The sequence below is a fragment of the Bubalus kerabau genome, chromosome 3 (genome assembly GCF_029407905.1).
Source record: "Bubalus kerabau isolate K-KA32 ecotype Philippines breed swamp buffalo chromosome 3, PCC_UOA_SB_1v2, whole genome shotgun sequence".
In the NCBI taxonomy this organism is placed as follows: domain Eukaryota; kingdom Metazoa; phylum Chordata; class Mammalia; order Artiodactyla; family Bovidae; genus Bubalus; species Bubalus kerabau.
The window spans coordinates 109324809-109344636 of record NC_073626.1 but is presented as its reverse complement, the minus strand read 5'-3'; the positions used below and the strand labels follow the sequence as shown (position 1 = coordinate 109344636).

Below are 19828 nucleotides of genomic sequence, written 5' to 3'. Positions count from 1 at the left end.
TAACAACTAAAAGAACTGCTCTGAATTTGTAAGTATGGATCAGTGAATTAAAATGAAAGAAAGATCTATTTCTTCAAAGTCATATTGCTTTATGACATTTCTAATGAAAAGGAACTACAACAGGAAATGAATTCTGGAAGGACAAAAAAAAATAGATAACTTACCATTTTTGGCTTTGCAGGATCTATTGTCTGGCTGCATTATGTAGCCCTCCACACAACTGCAAGCATAGGATCCATATGTATTTACGCAGGACTGGCTGCATGTACCATAAATAGCACATTCATCTTGATCTAAAAGGAAAATTGGCATCATTTCTAAGGAGATTTATTGTTGGGCACTTTATTCCCCCTGAAGAATATATATATATATATATATATATATATTTTTTTTTTTCCCCCAAACTTTGGAAATAGGCTATTTTTGTATTGTTTTGTTTTTTTAAGAAAGAGCCAACTCCAACATATCTTTCAAAACCACAAAATCTGAACATAAAATTCATTATTATTTTAAGAGTTACAGACAAGATCAAGCTTAAAATAAAGTCGTTTACTTTACAGGAAAATTTATTTGCATTTTTGATGGCCAGGCTAAAAGTCCTTGGCTATTTGTGCAAAAGCATTACATGCACTCTGATGAATATTTGCTCAAGAGTTCTACTGTTTATAAATCTGTTTTTTTCAGTATTTTAACAAAGAACTAGTCTGGAAACACAATTTTCAATGAACACATTAAATGGAAGTTCTGGGCCAAGATATGCAAACTACCCTCACTAAATCAAAAGGAGGAAACTTAAATATTCATCAAAAAGAAAAATTTTATCTTATTTTTTTTATTTTAATATCTATGGCCCTCCTCCTATTTCTTTACTCCTTACACTCCCAATACTTTTTTCCTCTAGCACTTGTCCAAACCTCTATAAGCAGCAGATACTTAATGACTGTTCACCAACCAGACAAATTAAAAAAAAAAAATCTGTCAGTTAATAATTTAGACAAATGTGTATTCAGTCTGTCCTGTGTACCAAGCACTATACTAATCCCTTAAGAAACTAAAACTGATAAAACATGGTTTCAAATGTTGAAACAAGTCTAGTGAAATAAGAATCTCATTTCTATGCATTTCCTTATAACAAAGGCATTCTAGTTATGATAGAAACAGAGAGAGGTAAATGAACCTTCTTGGAATTGAAGGGAGGATGTTAAGTGAAGGCTTCATACTGAGCTGAGATTAAAGGATGATTTAGATTTCCTCAGACTAAATAAAAATGGATCAGATGGAAGGAGGTATTGCAGTTAAACAACACAGCATGTGAAAATCATTGGGATGACACAGTAGGGATTTCAAACATTGTAAGTAGTCAAGTGGAATAAGGGTAAAGGCTTCCCTGGTGGCTCAGAGGATAAAGTGTTTGCCTGCAATGCAGGAGACCTGGGTTCCATCCCTGGGTTGGGAAGATCCCCTGGAGAAGGAAATGGCAACCCACTCCAGTATTCTTGCCTGGAGAATCCCATGGACAGAGGAGCCTGGTGAGCTACAGTCCACGGGCTCGCAAAGAGTCGGATATGACTGAGCAACTTCACACAATATTGGGAAAACAGTCTGGGGATGAGATAATGAAGTTATTTGCATGCTAAAGTGCTATAACCATATAGGCATTGGTGAAACATTAATTATAGGAGTTTTATGATCTACTTTGTAATTTAAAACTAAATAAAATCATATGAAAAATGGATTAATGAATATAGAGAAAGAATCCTAGAAAATTACCTATGTGCTAATTTCATATAACAAATTGTGTTTAGAAGTCATAATAGTTTGAACTATAGTGGCAGTAACAATGGAGAAGAGGGAATAGACTCAAATGTTTTAAGAAATAAAAAAGACAACATGTGAAGACTAGATTGGATATGTTGGAAGTGAATGATGGTTTAATTTATAAGAAATATAGATTTGATATCCCCCTTAGGGTATACCATGGTTTCTCTGGTTGCTCAGAGTAAAAAATCCACCTGCCAGTGTAGGAGACTCAGGTCCAATCCCTGGTTTGGGAAGATCCCCTGGAGAAGGAAATGGAAACCCACTCCAATATTCTTACTCAGAGAATTTCATGGACAGAGGAGCCTGGCAGGTTACTGTCCATGGGATAGCAAAGAGACAGACATAACTGAGCATGCACTCACACACTTTAGAGTATATCATGGGAGGAAATACTAAATTTGATTTGGATGTGTTTAATTTGAGACGTCTGCAGAGTATCCTTGAATAAATGTTAATGCTACGCTATGCTATGCTATGCTAAGTCACTTCAGTCGTGTCCTACTCTGTGTGACCCCATAGACGGCAGCCCACCAGGCTCCCCTGTCCCTGGGATTCTCCAGGCAAGAACACTGGAGTGGGTTGCCATTTCCTTCTCCAGGGCATGAAAGTGAAAACTGAAAGTGAAGTCGCTCAGTCGAGTCGGACTCTTAGCGACCCCATGGATTGCAGCCTACCAGGCTCCTCTGTCCATGGGATTTTCCAGGCAAGAGTACTGGAGTGGGGTGCCATTGCCTTCTCCAGTAAATGTTAATAAGTAGTTGGAAATATGGGACCAGTAAATAATACAAGGTGTGATTGGTCTTGGAGTTTCAGAGAATCAATAGCATATGGATAATAGATCTAAAAAATAGCAGAGACTTGATCCCACATAGAGAAAGGGTAAGTCAGAAAATGGGTATAGAAAAATCCTGAAGGATACCAATATTAAAAAGGCAGGCAAGAAAGAGAAATCCATGAACCTCCTCTGAAGAGTAGATTAAACTGCCTGGGTATAATAAGAATATCTATTTGGTCTTTGTTCTCAGTTTCTGGCAGAGTTTCTAAACCTTGTAATTTTCTGAGTTATACAAAGTAGGTTTTGTAATTATAATGCTGCTGCTTCTGCTAAGTCACTTCAGTCATGTACGACTCTGTGCGACCCCATAGATGGCAGCCCACCAGGCTCCCCCATCCATGGGATTTTGCAGGCAAGAGTACTGGAGTGGGGTGCCATTGCCTTCTCCAGTAATTATAATGAGGCCTTCTGAAATACTCTCAAATCTAAACTAATGAGGTAACTCAGGGTGGGACCATTAGATAATCTCAGAATGGGACGGGCCATCAGAAAGACCAAAAAAGTGATCAGAGGATAGAACTCTCAATCCCATCCTCTGACCCCAATCAAAGAAAGGAGTTTACTAAGGAAAAGCAAAAGAAAAAATTCCTGAGTAGTTAAGGAACATTTAAATTGAGAAACTAAGTCTGATGTACATTACAAAGCAATCAGCCTCTAAGATAAGAATACCTGGGCTCTGGAGATCTGCATTTTAGTTCCAAAGTATTTTACTAAAAAGAGGTGCAGACTTAAGTAAATCACTTAATTTTTCTGGGTCTGTTCTCATCTTGTCACTAGGAGTTTAAAAAATATTCTCTGAGGATTTTTCTAATTTTAAGATTATGTTTTTAAGGTAAAAGTTAAAATATTAAAGCAGAGGTTTAAAGTAAAGAGCAAAGCACCAATTTCTTTGGAAAATATTCTTTTTATAAGTGTTGCTGACAATCTAGATATTCTTCAATTTTATACATAGATTCTATATTCCATGTTTTCCTTATATAGATTTTGTATACCATAGAAGTTTTTATATTGTGGATACACACACACACATACACATACGTAAATATATAAATATAATAGAGCTCTTTAGAATGGAGAAATAACCTAAAATAGTTCAATATGTCTGAGTAGAGTCATTTTAGGAACTAAACATTTGGTGTACAACATTCATGAAGGCAAAAATTAAAACATTAAATATATAAATATTTGATGTTAATTATTATTCAGTTCAGTCGCTCAGTCATGTCCAACTCTTTGCAACCCCTTGGACTGTAGCACCCCAGGCTTCCCTGTCCATCACCAACTCCCAGAGCTTGCTCAAACTCATGTCCATCGAGTTGGTGATGCCATCCAACCATCTCATCCTCCATTGTCCCCTTCTCCTGATTTCAGTCTTTCCCAACATCACGGTCTTTTCTAATGAGTCAGTTCTTCATATCAGATGGACAAAGTATTGAAGCTTCAGCTTCAGCATCAGTCCTTCCAATGAATATTCAGGACTGATTTCCTTATTTCATTATTATTGCTAATGGTCAAACACCAGTCACCAGAATTCTAATGGGAAAGTTGAAAGAACATTACAAGATTATTATTATTAACCTAAATTGGTTAATAACAGATTATTACACGGCAACTATGTAACAGGTATAAAATATTGAGAAGGTTAAAATAATTAAATTCAAAGTTTTAGTGACTAAAACATACCCCATGTTGATATGTCCAATGTTTGACATTACTGCAATATGAATTGAAAATTTATATCATTGTATGAGGAATCTAAAATATGGCAAAAATGAACTTATCTAGAAAACTGAAACACACTCACACACATAAAGAATAGATTTGTGGTTGCTAAGGGAGAGGGGCAAAGGGAAACAGATGGACTGGGAGGGAGTTTGGGGTTGGTAGATGCAAAGTATTACATTTAGAATGGATAAACAAAAAGGTCCTGCTGTATAGCATAGGGAAATATGTTCAAGATCCTATGATAAACCATAATGGAAAAGAATGTATAAAATAATCTATATATGTGTATAACTGAGTCACTTTGCTGTATAGCAGAAATTTGTACAATATTTTAATCAACCATACCTCAAATTAAAAAAAAAAAAGAAAATTGACTTTATAAAGGCTTATCTAATGTTTATATATGTGGTTTTGAGGGAAGAGCCAACTTTTAACTCTCAAAAAACAAACAAAAAAGTGAACATAAATACTATGTGGAACACATGGTAAGTGTGCAAAGATATTTTATCAAATTTCTGCTAAGACTCTGTTAAAATAAAACTTAATAGAATAACATGTCATAGTTACCTTTACAACTTCTTCCATCTTCTTTTATTTCAAATCCATCCTCACAGTAGCACACTGTACTATTTCTGACCATAGCACATTTATGCTGACAATTCAACTGCTGGCAATTGGGCAACAGTTCTGTGGAGGAAAAACAAAGATATTATGTCTTTATAACTATGCACACATGTATACTATTTAAATTTAAATGTTAATATTTACACAGTGTATACTGTAATAATAAAGCTTTGATAGATTTCCTAGAAAGTTTCTATACTGGTTTACAAAACAAACAATATTGATTCCCCCCAAAATATTCTGGATTGCATTTGTTCGAAGTACTGTCAATAAAATTTCAGATCAATCTGTTCAGTCTTTCACTTTCTCTCTTATTACATATGTTCAAAGTCACAAATCCTTTCAAATTCTGGTAAATTAAATTATTTCAAGAGGAAAAATGTCAACTCAGTGGTTGATTTCACCATTTATGCCTTTCCTATCTGATATATTCATTGATTTTCTATCTTTTGTGGCCTTGCTTTGATTTAGTAATCCATGTATAACCTTCAGAGCAATCAATGTGAGTATATTCCATTTCAATAATTTATCTTTCATTGGTGGCAAAATATTAAACACTGGACATAATATATTTCATTATATCTAAACCTTTTCAGAAAAAAATATGTCACTGAAACCAAAGTTAACAAAACCTCAGAGCAAATTATGATTCAATATGATAAATGCATGAAACAGAGATGAACTGACAGACATGTTCATTGCACAAATAATTTCTAACATCAATAAGTTTGCTAAACTAGAAAAAGTATTTGGATAGAATATATGACTGACTGTGGTGTCTGAAAATAGGGATATTAATGGATTGTGGCAATTTCTTTTCCCTAATAGGAGGAAAAATAAAGGTTTTAATGATTCAAAATAAATATCTGCCACAGACTTAGCTGGTGTTTCAGAAATATTATAAATTTTGATAAAAATACATGAAAACCCCAATGTGTAAAAGAATAGCTAGAACATTCAAACCTGAAAATTTGCTATTTTACTAAAAATTAATTATCTAAAGTATTAGTCCCATTGCTTTTCAACTTTTATACAATTATGTTATGCAGCATCACTTCTTAAAAATTTAAAGCTCCTTCTTAACAGTCACCTGCAAATGATGATCTTGTTTGCTATTTTCCTGAGAAAATCGAAGCTATCAACAGAAAATTTCCACAGATATATGCTTCACATTGTCTTTCTTGCTTTTCAAATCTGGTTCAACTCATAATTAAAGCTCCAACCATAATTCCTGTGCACAAATCCCTGCCCCTTTCACTTACTCAGGGATCAGTTCAGTCTTTCTCAATTTCCTCTCTTAATCATTTTTAAAAATTTGTATTAGATCAAACTAAAGCCTCCATCTCTTTTTGTCAATTAAATTTCACTGGAACATAATCACAGTCATTTGTTTACACATTGCCTATGTCTGCTTTTACAAACAGAGCTAAACCAGTTGGCTTAGTTGAGTCATTGGCCTCCCAAATCTAAAATATTAATATTTGCTATATCCCTTTACAGACTGTTTTCTGACCTTTGTATTCTCATTTTCAGCATCAAACATAATTTTATTAAAAACAAAAAAAGCTTGATCTCACTTCCTCTACTCGTCACTGTTGCCCAATTTCTCTGTTCCACTTTATAATAAAAATTTACAAAATAATCCATACTCACTGCCTCTCCTTCCTCTTTGTTTCAATCTTAGGCCCACTCCATCAAGCTTTTATCTCCATTGCTCTAGAGACTGCTCATACATAAGTCTCCGATGACCTTAATGTTAATATGAACAATGGCCTTTTCTCAATCCTCAACTTACTTGACCTATGAGCAGCACTTCACACTGTTAACTACTCCTTCCTGATACACAGTCATCACTTTGCTTCCAGGTCCTGGTTTTCCTATTTCACAGCTTCTTTTTTTACAGTTCCACATTTTCCTCTCAACTTCTTAAGGCTGAAGTACTCTGGGGTAGAAACCTGGTTCTTTTTCTCTTGCCTAACAATATGCTACTAGTAAATTCATCAGTTATCATAGCTTCCCCTCTAACTGGAACATACTCCAATCCCACAACTTGGAAGCTTTAACTTGTACCCTCTTTAGTGATTTTCATTGCTATGATTACAATTGAGACTTCAAATCTATTTACCTTTGAGATGAAAGAAAAAGTGAAAGTCACTCAGTTGTGTCCAACTCTTTGCGACCCCATGGACTTCACAGTCCATGGAATCATCCAGGCCAGAGAAAGGAGTGGGTATCCTTTTCTTTCTCCAGGGGATCGTCCCAACCCAGGGATCAAACCTAGGTCTCCAACATTGCAGGTGGATTCTTTACCAGCTGAGCCACAAGGGAAGCTGGTATTCCTTTGAGATACCTGGAACAATTTCTGCTTCCTTTATATAAATTCAACCAATACATGAATCAATTACATCTGATTTTTAGGTTTGAAATTGGGGTCAATGCTAACTATATGCTAATATAAACATTCACATTTGCATAATATGCAAAGACCAGTCATTTGGTCTGCAAAATGTTATTAATAAAAATACAGACTGAATGTGTTGTGCTTAGCTGCTCAGTTGTGTCCAACTCTTTGTGACCACATGGACAGTAGCCTGCCAGGCTCCTCTGTCCATGGAGATTTTCCAGGAAAGAATAGTGAAGTGGGTAGTCATTCCCTTCTCCATGGGATCTTCTCATCTCAGTGATCAAACCCAGGTCTCCCACATGGCAGATAGATTCTTTACCATCTGAGCTACCAAGGAAACCCATAGAATAAATGGATCTTTAGAAATTATGACATTTTTGTTTTGCATGGTAGTTATTTATATTTTGGTTTCCTCCACCAGCATCTACAGCTATAAATTATAAATTTAAATATATACATGTATATACATACACACACACATATATCAAGTTTTTTAAAACACAAAATCTCTTTGAAACCCTATAAAGTCAAAAATATAGATATTATTGTAATTTAAAAGTTTCAGATGAGGAAACTTATGGTTGATAACTAATTTAACATTATACAGTAAATATATGATGGTGATGGTATTCAAAAATTCAAATCAAGATCAAGTTGACTATAAACAGACTATGTTTTCAAATCCCAAAGAAAGGCAGTGCTAAAGAATGCTGAAACTACCACACAATTACACTCATCTCACACGCTAGTAAAGTAATACTTAAAATTCTTTAAGCCAGGCTTCAGCAATATGTGAACTTTGAGCTTCCAGATGTTCAAGCTGGTTTTAGAAAAGGCAGAGGAACCAGAGATCAAATTGCCAATATCTGCTGGATCATCAAAAAAGCAAGAGAGTTCCAGAAAAACAAACATCTATTTCTGCTTTATTGACTATGCCAAAGCCTTTGACTGTGTGGATCACAATAAACTGTGGAAAATTCTGGAAGAAACGGGAATACCAGACCACCTGAACTACCTCTTGAGAAACCTGTATGCAGGTCAGGAAGCAACAGTTACTGGACATGGAACAACAGACTGGTTCCAAGCAGGAAAAGCAGTATGTCTAGGCTGTATGTCACCCTTCTTTTTCAACTTATATTCAGAGTACATCATAAGAAACACTGGGTTGGAAGAAGCACAGGCTGGAAGCAAGATTGCCAGGAGGAATATCAATAACCTCAGATATGCAGATGACACCACCCTTATGGCAGAAAGTGAAGAAGAACTAAAGAGCCTCTTGATGAAGGTGAAAGAGGAGAGTGAAAATGTTGGCTTAAAGCTCAACATTCAGAAAACTAAGATCATGACATCCGGTCCCTTCACTTCATGGCAAAAAGATGGGGAAACATTGGAAATAGTGACAGACTTTATCTTTTTGGGCTCCAAAATCACTGTAGATGGTGATTGCAGCCATGAAATTAAAAGACGCTTACTCCTTGGAAGGAAAGTTATAACCAACCTAGGCAGCATTTTGAAATGCAGAGACATTACTCTATCGACATAGGTCTATCTAGTCAAGGCTATGGTTTTTCCAGTGGTCATGTATGGATGTGAGAGTTGGCCTATAAAGAAAGCTGAGTACCAAAGAATTGATGCTTTTGAACTGTGGTGTTGGAGAAGACTCTTGAGAGTTCCTTGGACTGCAAGGAGATCCAAACAGTCCATCCTAAAGGAGATCAGTCCCGAATATTCATTGGAAGGAGTGATGCTGAAGCTGAAACTCCAGTACTTTGACCACCTGATGGGAAGAGCTGACTCATTGGAAAAGACCCTGATGCTGGGAAAGACTGAGGGCAGGAGGTAAAGGGGAGGACAGAGGATGAGATGGTTGGATGGCATCACAGACTCAATGGACATGGGTTTGGGTGAACTCTGGGAGTTGGGAATGGACAGGGAGGCCTGGCGTGTTGCAGTTCATGGTGTCACAAAGAGTTGGACACGACTGAGTAACTGAACTGAACTGAATGCTCTCAAAATAACTGTACGATTTGGTGATAGTTGAAACCATGTTTGCTTGTTTTTTTTTTTTTTTTTCATTCTAGGTTCAGTAGTGTGCTAGATGTAAGAAGTGTTTCATAATTTGTGTAGGATGAATGAACCAATAGCTTAACTTGAGGATGAGAATTAACACTCTCAGATGTCCTTTCTAATCCATTAAATTAAACTATGTTCTGAAGATAGTTAATTTGCATCTTTAAGTTAGGTGATTGAGTTGTCAAATCTGGTTTGATTTTGGTGGAATCGGTCTAAAATTGCCTTTACTACATATGCTTCTTTTAGTTCAACAAGAAACATCTTTTCAATGCTAAGGACATCAGCTTGGGTTTCACAGATGCAAAACTGCTTTAGACAAAAATGACTTACAACATGAGTGTCAAAGTGAGTTGGGTTAGAAAAAAAGCACAACAATGTAAAAAACAACTATGATTCACAGCAGAACAACACATATTCTAAATAAAAATACAAGTGACAGTAACTGGAAAGAATAGAATATAGGAAATGGAGGTGGGCATCTGGAAAAACAGGTTGTGAAAGAAGTGAAATTTAAACTAAAATTTAAAAGATGAATTCAGTAGACAAAATTATGAGCATGTACTCCAGATAAAGTAGACAAAATGAGAATATGTTCTTTTTTTTAATAAAGGCATATAAGAGATAAATATAATGATAAATAAGCCTGTACGCCTAAAACATAATATTTGATGTGGAAGGGAATGGGACAGGAACCATTATTAGTAGTAGTATAGAATGAGATTAATTCTTAGATTAAGTAGAATTTTCTGTTTCAATAGTGGGAAGCAGCAATAGTTGAGGCAGAAGTGATAGTACCCTAACTTGTATTGTTTGAGAGTAGGAGAAAGATGAGTAAAAGATCCAGTGAAGAAAAAAAAAAAAGCTAGCTAAAAGGCTAGAAATTGAGAGTATGAATTTTTAGACAAGTGGGTGGCCAAAAACTTGGTGAAGGCATAATAACACTGAGTTAATAGCACTAATAAAGTGAATTAAGAATATCAGACGGACTGGAAGTTAAGGAGAAACACCAAGTTTGCTTTTGACTGTTTGGTTTAAAATGTTGACAAAAATACTCTAGGGGAGACTTGAGAATTTGAGTCTAAGAAGAAAAGTCTGAACTAGAAATAGAAAGTTAGAAGTCACAAGCTATAATTGGTAACTGAAGTCCAAAGAGAAAATAACCATCCCTTTAAAAAAAGAATATTTATGATATAAATCAAGCCTAGAAAATTTTTACATGTGAAAGGCAAATTTTTATGTGTCAAAGAAGAAGAGTGAGAATTAAATATATAGATGAAGGAACTAGAATGATTCATAAAACCTAAAGAAGAAGAACAGTCCATGGAATTAGATCAATAAACAATTTTTTTGAGACATACACTTGGATATATATATGTATGTGCACATGTGTATATATATATATGTGTGTGTGTGTGTGTATGTATGTACATATACATCATGAGAAATGTAGGCTGGATGAAGCACAAACTGGAATCAAGATTGCCGGGAGAAATATCAGTAATCTCAGATATGCAGATGACTTCACCCTTATGGCAGAAAGTGAAGAATTATAGAGCCTCTTGATGAACGTGAAAGAGGAGAGTGAAAAAGTTGGCTTAAAGCACACATTCAGAAAACTAAGATCATGGCATCCGGTCCCATCACTTCATGGCAAATAGATGGGGAAACAGTGGAATCAGTGACAGACTTTATCTTTTTGGGCTCCAAAATCACTGCAGATGGTGATTGCAGCCATGAAATTCAAAGATGCTTGCTCCTTGGAAGAAATATTGTGACCAACCTAGACAGCATATTAAAAAGCAGAGACAGTACCTTGCCAACAAAGGTCCGTCTAGTCCAAACTATGGTTTTTCCAGTAGTCATGTATGGATGTGAGAGTTGGACTATAAAGAAAGCCGAGTGCCAAAGAATTGATGCTTTTGAACTGTGGTGTTGGAGAAGACTCTTGAGAGTCATTTGGACTGCAAGGAGATCCAACCAATCCATTCTAAAGGAGATCAGCCCTGGGATTTCTTTGGAAGGACTGAGGCTGAAGCTGAAACTCCAGTACTTTGGCCACCTCATGCGAAGAGTTGACTCATTGGAAAAGACTGATGCTAGGAGGGATTGGGGGCAAGAGGAGAAGGGGATGACAGAGGATGAGATGGCTGGATGGCATCACTGACTCGATGGACGTGAGTCTGAGTGAACTCCGGGAGGTGGTGATGGACAGGGAGGCCTAGCGTGCTGAGATTCATGGGGTCGCAAAGAGTCGGACACGACTGAGCAACTGATCTGATCTGATTTAGCTCAACTCTTTCTTTACCCTATTTCATTCCAAAGTAAAACATCCATAGACTATTATTTCCATCTTTTTGTTCTCTCCATTCTTGAAACCCCTAAAGTATGAAGAGGACAATACATGCTACAAGGTTACCAACATGATGACAGAGTGATGGGGAGAACTGAGGAGAAATAAGAGAAAATGGGTTAAATGCTTATGAAAGATCAAACCTCAAACATGCTTTTGAGTATTAGGTGGGAGTCTGATGGTTAAAAATAGCAAAGGAGACAAGGACAGCTTAGCTTTTTGTTTATTGAAATTTTCCTGCATGAGAACTTCTGTATGTATAGAATGATGCTAGGGAAACAATTAAGCAGTGTTTTATATCAGATGAAATGGTAAATATTGACTATTCTAACAGATTGTGAAGAACTATGAAGAGCTAACAATATGAAAAACTAAAATTTAATATTTGGCTTGGCTCTGTGAAAGCAATACTAATTATTGTAATGCTATCTATTTGAACTGCTTACCATTTATGCTTAATTACATTCAACACTGTAATGATTATGTACATAATTAAAAGTGCATCAGATTAATTTTGTTAGAAAGCTTATTTGAGTAGAACAGAAATTTTGTGCTTGGATCATCAATCTTCATAGTGCTTCAAATGAAGCATAGTTATTGGTTCATGCAAGATTATCATTGGTTTGAATCTTAGACTCAAGTAGAAAGATCAGTAGTATCTAAATGAATGAAACATGCAAATCAGAACACAGATATGGAAACATGGTATCTTATCTCTGTTCCCCAGTATTACCATAAAAGAAAAGTATCTTTTTAATTAAATGAGAGGGGTACTATATAGAAATTCAATCCAATGCAAATAATGAGGACTCCCCAACAAGGACACACATATTCTGTGACTTAAGGAAATGTTTTTGTGTTTTTTTCAAAACTGTATAGGAGAATATTATAAAATATGAGTATATTTTCTGTATAAAATACAAATTAACACTTGACAATTAGTAGGTAGCCTTGAGTATATAAGCTTCTAATCCATTATTATTTTTTTAATCGGAGCATAGTTACTTCATAATGCTGTGTTAGTTTCTGCTGTAAATGAGGTGAATTAGCTGTATGTATACATATGTCCCCTTTCTCTTGAGCCTGCTTCCATTCCCCTCAGCCTACCCATCTAGGTCATCACAGAGCACTACATGGAGCTCCTTCTACTATACAGAAGCTTCCTGCTATCTATTTGACACATGGTACTGTATATATACCAATGCTACTATTACTCTTTAACTTAAAAATAGATTCAAGAAATAGACTTCTGAATTTGTATTACTAATAAAAAGTAAGAGGAATATAGAAGGATAGACAATTTATACTAAATCTCATATCTTTTTACTATTCTTTTTCTTTTCTTCTGTGTGTGGTATCATATCACATACATAGCTTTGGACTCTGGAGTCAAAGGACTGAAGCTCTAACCTTGGTTTAACTAATTTCAGGCTATGCTAGTATGGCAAATATGGTGCCCTAGGAGGTGATAAGTGGTAAAGAATCCACCTGCTAATGCAGGAGATGCAAGAGATGAGTGTTCAATCCCTGGGTCAGGAAGCCTGTGGAGGAGGAAATGGCAACCCACTTTAGTATTCTTGCCTGAGAAATCCTAGGGACAGACAAGCCTGGTGGGCTACATGAGTCATGTAGAGTCAGACACAACTGAGCAATAGAGCACACATTGTGGAAAATAATACCTAATGTTAACCAATCCTGTTTCTCTCCTTCTGGACAAATAAAAAGATGAGATTTCCTAGTTGACTTGTTGTTAGGTTGGAACCATATACCTGGTTTCTAAATGATGTAATATGTACAAAATTAGTTTGTGCCACTTCCTAACCTGGGCCTTAAAGGATTTTGACAATTTTTTTTACTGTCTCTTGACTTGTCAACCCTATGGATTCAGAGAATCCAGTAGAAAACTGGTAGGACCCTGGGATGGCAGAGATCCAAAACTTAAAACAGTACACATGGGAAGCATCTACTGATAACCCAACTGGATTGTGGTATCAGTGACAATTTGGATTTTTGTTGCATTAAATGTCTGAGTTAGCAGGGTTGTTACATAATACAATGGTAATGGGCAAATGACATAAGCTCTCTATACTTGTTTTTTCTTATATTTAACATGGAAAAAAATAATAGAAACTACCTCATAGGGTGTTGTGAAGCTTAAATGAGGACAATTCTTAAAATATAGCCTGCCTCATAGGAACTCTTTAAATTATCGTTATTATTTTTATTATCATTTTACCACTCAAGCATAATCATCTATTCAGTACAGCAGAATACCTGTCATCAAAATTCTTGCCATAATTTCTATATTTTTCAAGAATTTTGGAACAATGTTTCATTTTACAATAGATAGATTTTTCTCTTTTGCTCTTTTATTTTTGGTGTCACATAAAATAGTACTAGTTTGCCCCTAAATCACTTCTGTATCTTTTGGTATCTTCTAGAGATCTTTTCAAAAATTTTTTTGTAAATGCTTCTGAAATTGTTCCCTGAATGAAAAGTCTCCAACTCACAAAGAAACACTGCGGAAAACAATAATTTTTCTATACTGCCTAACTGGTTTCTGTAAGATATGAATATTATTCTCTGAAACAATGTATACCAAATCTAATTTGCTACATAAGCATCAACCAATCAACAATCCAGACATGCAATTTTTACCAAATACTTATGCTAGTCTGCATAGTCTATTTTTGAGCTTTTTAACAGCACTGGGATTTAGATCACATTTCCACAAATGTACACACGTTTATGATTTTGGAAACCCATACAAATAAATTTTGCTAACCTGCCTCCACGTAAAAGTATCAGTAGAGAAAGGTTATTAGAAGTTGGTAAGCAGATGTCAGCAAGTTATTACTTTTAGAGATTTCTTCCCTCATTTGTTTTGTTTATGTAAATACCTATAAACCAGAGAACCACTATGTCCAAACCTGTACGTGTAGCCACCATATCATCAATGGATTATGCTGACTGCCTTTATGAACTATAATCAAACAATACACATTGATCATGCATTGGACTTTGTGGGATAGTTAGAACAGAGCTAGGTTTGTGTACTTCTAGGTTATATGTTCCTTCCTGAACATATAATGACAACTTTTATAAACTCTTTGGATACAAAAAGTATAGGCATTTTTCAACATATAAGCCATCTGAGATATTATTTTATAAAATGGAGTAAAACTTCATTCTCAACTTTAGTAATCAAGTTTTTCTAGAATTTAGCTTATACAAAAATGCCTTTTAACTCACAATGATAATCATGGTAATGAGAAATAATTTCTTTCCCCATGTAGTACTTTTATAAAATCCATATTTCACTCACTTTTGTACTTGGAAATTTAAAAGTTGACCCAGCTACTTATCATACCAGACAGTCCCTCTTGTCAGCAGGACAAATGCCTGACATATACAGAATGGTGATAATTTGTGTCATATCATTCAACCTCTAACCCCTGTTTCCTTATCCTGGTAAAATGAAGTTTGAGCTGGTTTACAGAGATTAGGCTACTGCTTATGACTGCTATGGTCGATTTCTTCAGAGTTTTTTGCCTAGTACAAGCTTACTGTCTTGGTTTCAAGTTTTCAGTCTATTCCCATATAGAAAGATATGACATTATGGCAATTCTTTTTTTTAATTAATTTACTTTAATTGAAGGCTAATTACTTTACAATATTGTAGTGGTTTTGGCATACATTGACATGAATCAGCCATGGGTGTACATGTGTCCCCCATCCTGAACCCCCTTCCCATCTCCCTCCCCATGCCACTCCTCAGTGTTGTCCCAGTGCACTGGCCCTGAGTGTCCTGTCTCATGCATCAAACCTGGACTGGTGACCCATTTCACATATGCTAATATACATGTTTCAATGCTATTCTCTCAAATCATCCCACCCTTGCCTTCTCCCACCAGAAGTCTATTCTCTACACCTGTGCCTCTTTCACTGTCTCGCATATAGGGTCATCATTACCATCTTTCTAAATTCCATATATATGTGTTAATATAGTGTATTGGTGTTTTTCTTTCTGACTTACTTCACTCTGTATAGGCTCCAGTTTCATCCACCTCATTAGAACTGATTAAAATGTATTCTTTTTAATGGCTGAGTAATACTCCATTGTGTATATGTACCACAGCTTTCTTATCCATTCATCTGCTGATGGACATCAAGGTTGCTCCATGTCCCAGCTATTGTAAACAGTGCTGCAGTGATTATTGGGGTACATGTGTCTCTTTCAGTTCTGGTTTCCTCAGTGTATACACCCAGCAGTGGAATTGCTGGGTCATATGGCAGTTCTATTTCCAGTTTTTTAAGGAATCTCCACACTGTTCTCCATAGTGGCTGTACAAGTTTGCATTCCCACCAACAGTGTAAGAGGGTTCCCTTTTCTCTGCACCCTTTCCAGCATTTACTGTTTGTAGACTTAGATAGCAGCCATTCTGACTGGCGTGAGATGGTACCTCATTGAGGTTTTGACTTGTATTTCTCTGATAATGAGTAACACTGAGCATTTTTTCATGTATCTGTTAGCCATCTATATGTCTTCTGTGGAGAAATGTCTATTTAGTTCTTTTGCCCATTTTTTGATTTGGTCATTTATTTTTCTGGTATTGAGCTGCATGAGCTGCTTGTATGGCAATTCTTTTTAAAGTTTTTTGTTCCATATGTGTTATGGTATAATTTACATGTGCTTCCTGTGGTTGAGTAGTAAGAATCCACCCCACGATGCAGGAAACATGGGTTCAATCCCTGGGTTGGGAAGATCCCTGGAGAAGGAAATGGCCACCCGCTCCAGTATTCTTGACTGGGAAATCCCATGGTCAGAGAAGCCTGGTGGGCTACAGTCCATGGGATTGCAAAAGAGACATGACTTAGCAACCAAGCAACAATTTACAAATAGTAAAACTCATTCATTTTAGTGTACAGATCTGTGAGTTTTGACAAGTGCATATAGTTCTGTAACCAATCCCATTATTAAAATATAGAACAGGACCATTATTCCCATTTTTTTTCTATATTCTTCTGCAGTCTGCTCATTTCTCCAATGCCAGAGTTTGGCAATAGTTGCTCTATTTTCTGTCTCAAAAGTTGTGCTTTCTCCAGCATGAAATATAAATGGAATCATCCAGTCTGTAGCATCTTTACTGAGCATAATATATTTGAGATTCATCCATGTTATTTTATTGGTAATTCTCTCTTCTTTATTGCTGAATGAAAGTGAAAGTCACTCAGTCTTGTCTGATTTTTTGCAACCCATGGACTATATAGTCCATGGAATTCTCCAGGCCAGAATATTGGAGTAGGGAGCCTTTCCCTTCTCCAGGGGATCTTCCTGACCCAGGGATTGAACCAGGGTCTCCTGCATTCCAGGAGGATTCTTTACCAGCTGAGCTTCAAGCAAGCAGTAAAGAGAATTCCATGGACTCATATTTCATGGGGTCACAAAAATGCAAGTGATTTTCACATTCCACTGTAGGAATGTACCTTATTTAATATATCCATTTCACATGATGGACATTTGAGATGTTTCACGTTTTGGTTACTTAAGAATAAAGTTGCTATAATATTTAATTTTTGTGTAAATATATATCACTTCTTTTGGTAAATGGTGTGGCTGGCTTAGTAAAAAGATATTTATATAAGATAGTAAAAGGATGTTTCACTTTACATAAAAAACTATCAAAAAAGTTTCTAAAGTGGCTGTATTGCTTTGCATCCCCGAAATAAATATATGAGTCTTCCAGCTACTTGGGCTTCTGCTGCAGTTCAGTTCAGTTGCTCAGTCGTGTCTGACTCTTTGCAACCCCATGAATCGCAGCACGCAAGGCCTCCCTGTCCATCACAAACTCCCAGAGTTCACTCAGACTCACGTCCATCGAGTCAGTGATGCCATCCAGCCATCTCATCCTCTGTCGTCCCCTTCTTCTCCTGCCCCCAATCTCTCCCAGCATCAGTCTTTTCCAATGAGTCAGCTCTTCGTATAAGGTGGCCAAAGTACTGGAGTTTCAGCTTTAGCATCATTCCCTCCAAAGAAATCCCAGGGCTGATCTCCTTCAGAATGGACTGGTTGGATCTCCTTGCAGTCCAAGGGACTCTCAAGAGTCTTCTCCAACAACACAGTTCAAAAGCATCAATTTTTCAGCGCTCAGCCTTCTTCACAGTCCAACTCTCACATCCATACATGACCACAGGAAAAACAATAGCCTTGACTAGATGGACCTTTGTTGGCAAAGTAATGTCTCTGCTTTTGAATAAGCTATCTAGGTTGGTCATAAATTTCCTTCCAAGGAGTAAGCATCTTTGAATTTCATGGCTGCAATCACCATCTGCAGTGATTTTGGAGCCCAAAAAAAAATGAAGTCTGACACTGTTTCCACTGTTTCCCCACCTATTTCCCATGAAGTGTTGGGACCAGATGCCATGATCTTCGTTTTCTGACTGTTGAGCTTTAAGCCAACTTTTTCACTCTCCACTTTCACTTTCATCAAGAGGCTTTTTAGTTCCTCTTCACTTTCTGCCATAAGGGTGGTGTCATCTGCATATTTGAGGTTATTGATATTTCTGCCAGCAATCTTGATTCCAGCTTGTGCTTCTTCCAGCCCAGCGTTTCTCATGAATTTTGAGCATCACTTTACTAGAATGTGAGATGAGTGCAATTGTGCAGTAGTTTGAGCATTCTTTGGCATTGCCTTTCTTTGGGATTGGAATGAAAACTGACCTTTTCCAGTCCTGTGGCCACTGCTGAGTTTTCCAAATTTGCTGGCATATTGAGTGCAGCACTTTCACAGCATCATCTTCCAGGATTTGGAATAGCTCAACTGGAATTCCATCACCTCCACTAGCTTTGTTCATAGTGATGCTTTCTAAGGCCCACTTGACTTCACATTCCAGGATGTCTGGCTCTAGGTCCGTGATCACACCATCATGATTATCTGGGTTGTGAAGATCTTTTTTGTACAGTTCTTCTGTGTATTCTTGACACCTCTTCTTAATATCTTCTGCTTCTGTTAGGTCCATACCATTTCTGTCCTTTATTGAGCCCATCTTTGCATGAAATGTTCCCTTGGTATCTCTAATTTTCTTGAAGAGATCCCTAGTCTTTCTCATTCTGTTGTTTTCCTGTATTTCTTTGCATTGATGGCTGAGGAAGGCTTTCTTATTTCTTCTTGCTATTCTTTGGAACTCTGCTCAGATGCTTATATCTTTCCTTTTCTCCTTTGCTTTTGTCTTCTCTTCTTTTCACAGCTATTTGTAAGGCCTCCCCAGACAGCCATTTTGCTTTTTTGCATTTCTTTTCCATGGGGATGGTCTTGATCCCTGTCTCCTGTACAATGTCATGAACCTCATTCCATAGTTCATCAGGCACTCTATCTATCAGATCTAGTCCATTAAATCTATTTCCCACGTCCACTGTATAATCATAAAGGATTAGATTTAGGTCATATCTGAATGGTCTAGTGATTTTCCCTACTTTCTTCAATTTAAGTCTGAATTTGGTAATAAGGAGTTGATGATCTGAGCCACAGTCAGCTCCCGGTCTTGTTTTTGTTGACTGTATAGAGCTTCTCCATCTTTGGCTGCAAAGAACATAATCAGTCTGATTTTGGTGTTGACCATTTGGTGATGTCCATGTGTAGAGTCTTCTCTTGTGTTGTTGAAAGAGGATGTTTGCTATGACCATTGCATTTTCTTGGCAAAACTCTATGCTGCTGCTGCTAAATCTCTTCAGTCGTGTCTGACTCTGTTTGACCCTATAGATGGCAGCCCACCAGGCTCCTCTGTCCCTGGGATTCTCCAGGCAAGAATACTGGAGTGGGTTGCCATTTCCTTCTCCAATGCATGCATGCATGCTAAGTCACTTCAGTCATGTCCGACTCTGTGTTACCGTATGGACAGCAGCCCACCAGGCTCCTCTGTCCACGGGGTTCTCTAGGCTTCTACCCAGCACTTATTATCAGACTTTTATTTTAATTTCTTTAGACACTGATAGATA

At 36.7% G+C, this 19828-nt stretch overlaps 1 protein-coding gene across 1 annotated transcript in view; it reads right to left on the bottom strand.

Annotated features, from left to right (window-relative positions):
* The window catches only part of LRP1B (LDL receptor related protein 1B), a 1835261-nt gene that overhangs the window by 1205576 nt on the left and 609857 nt on the right, over window positions 1-19828 (bottom strand). Inside the window, exons 4-5 of the mRNA XM_055574440.1 lie at window positions 4949-5068; window positions 165-293 (exon numbers count right to left, since the gene is read on the bottom strand). Coding sequence (XP_055430415.1) covers window positions 165-293; window positions 4949-5068 — 249 coding nt within the window. The remainder of the gene's footprint in view (window positions 1-164; window positions 294-4948; window positions 5069-19828) is intronic.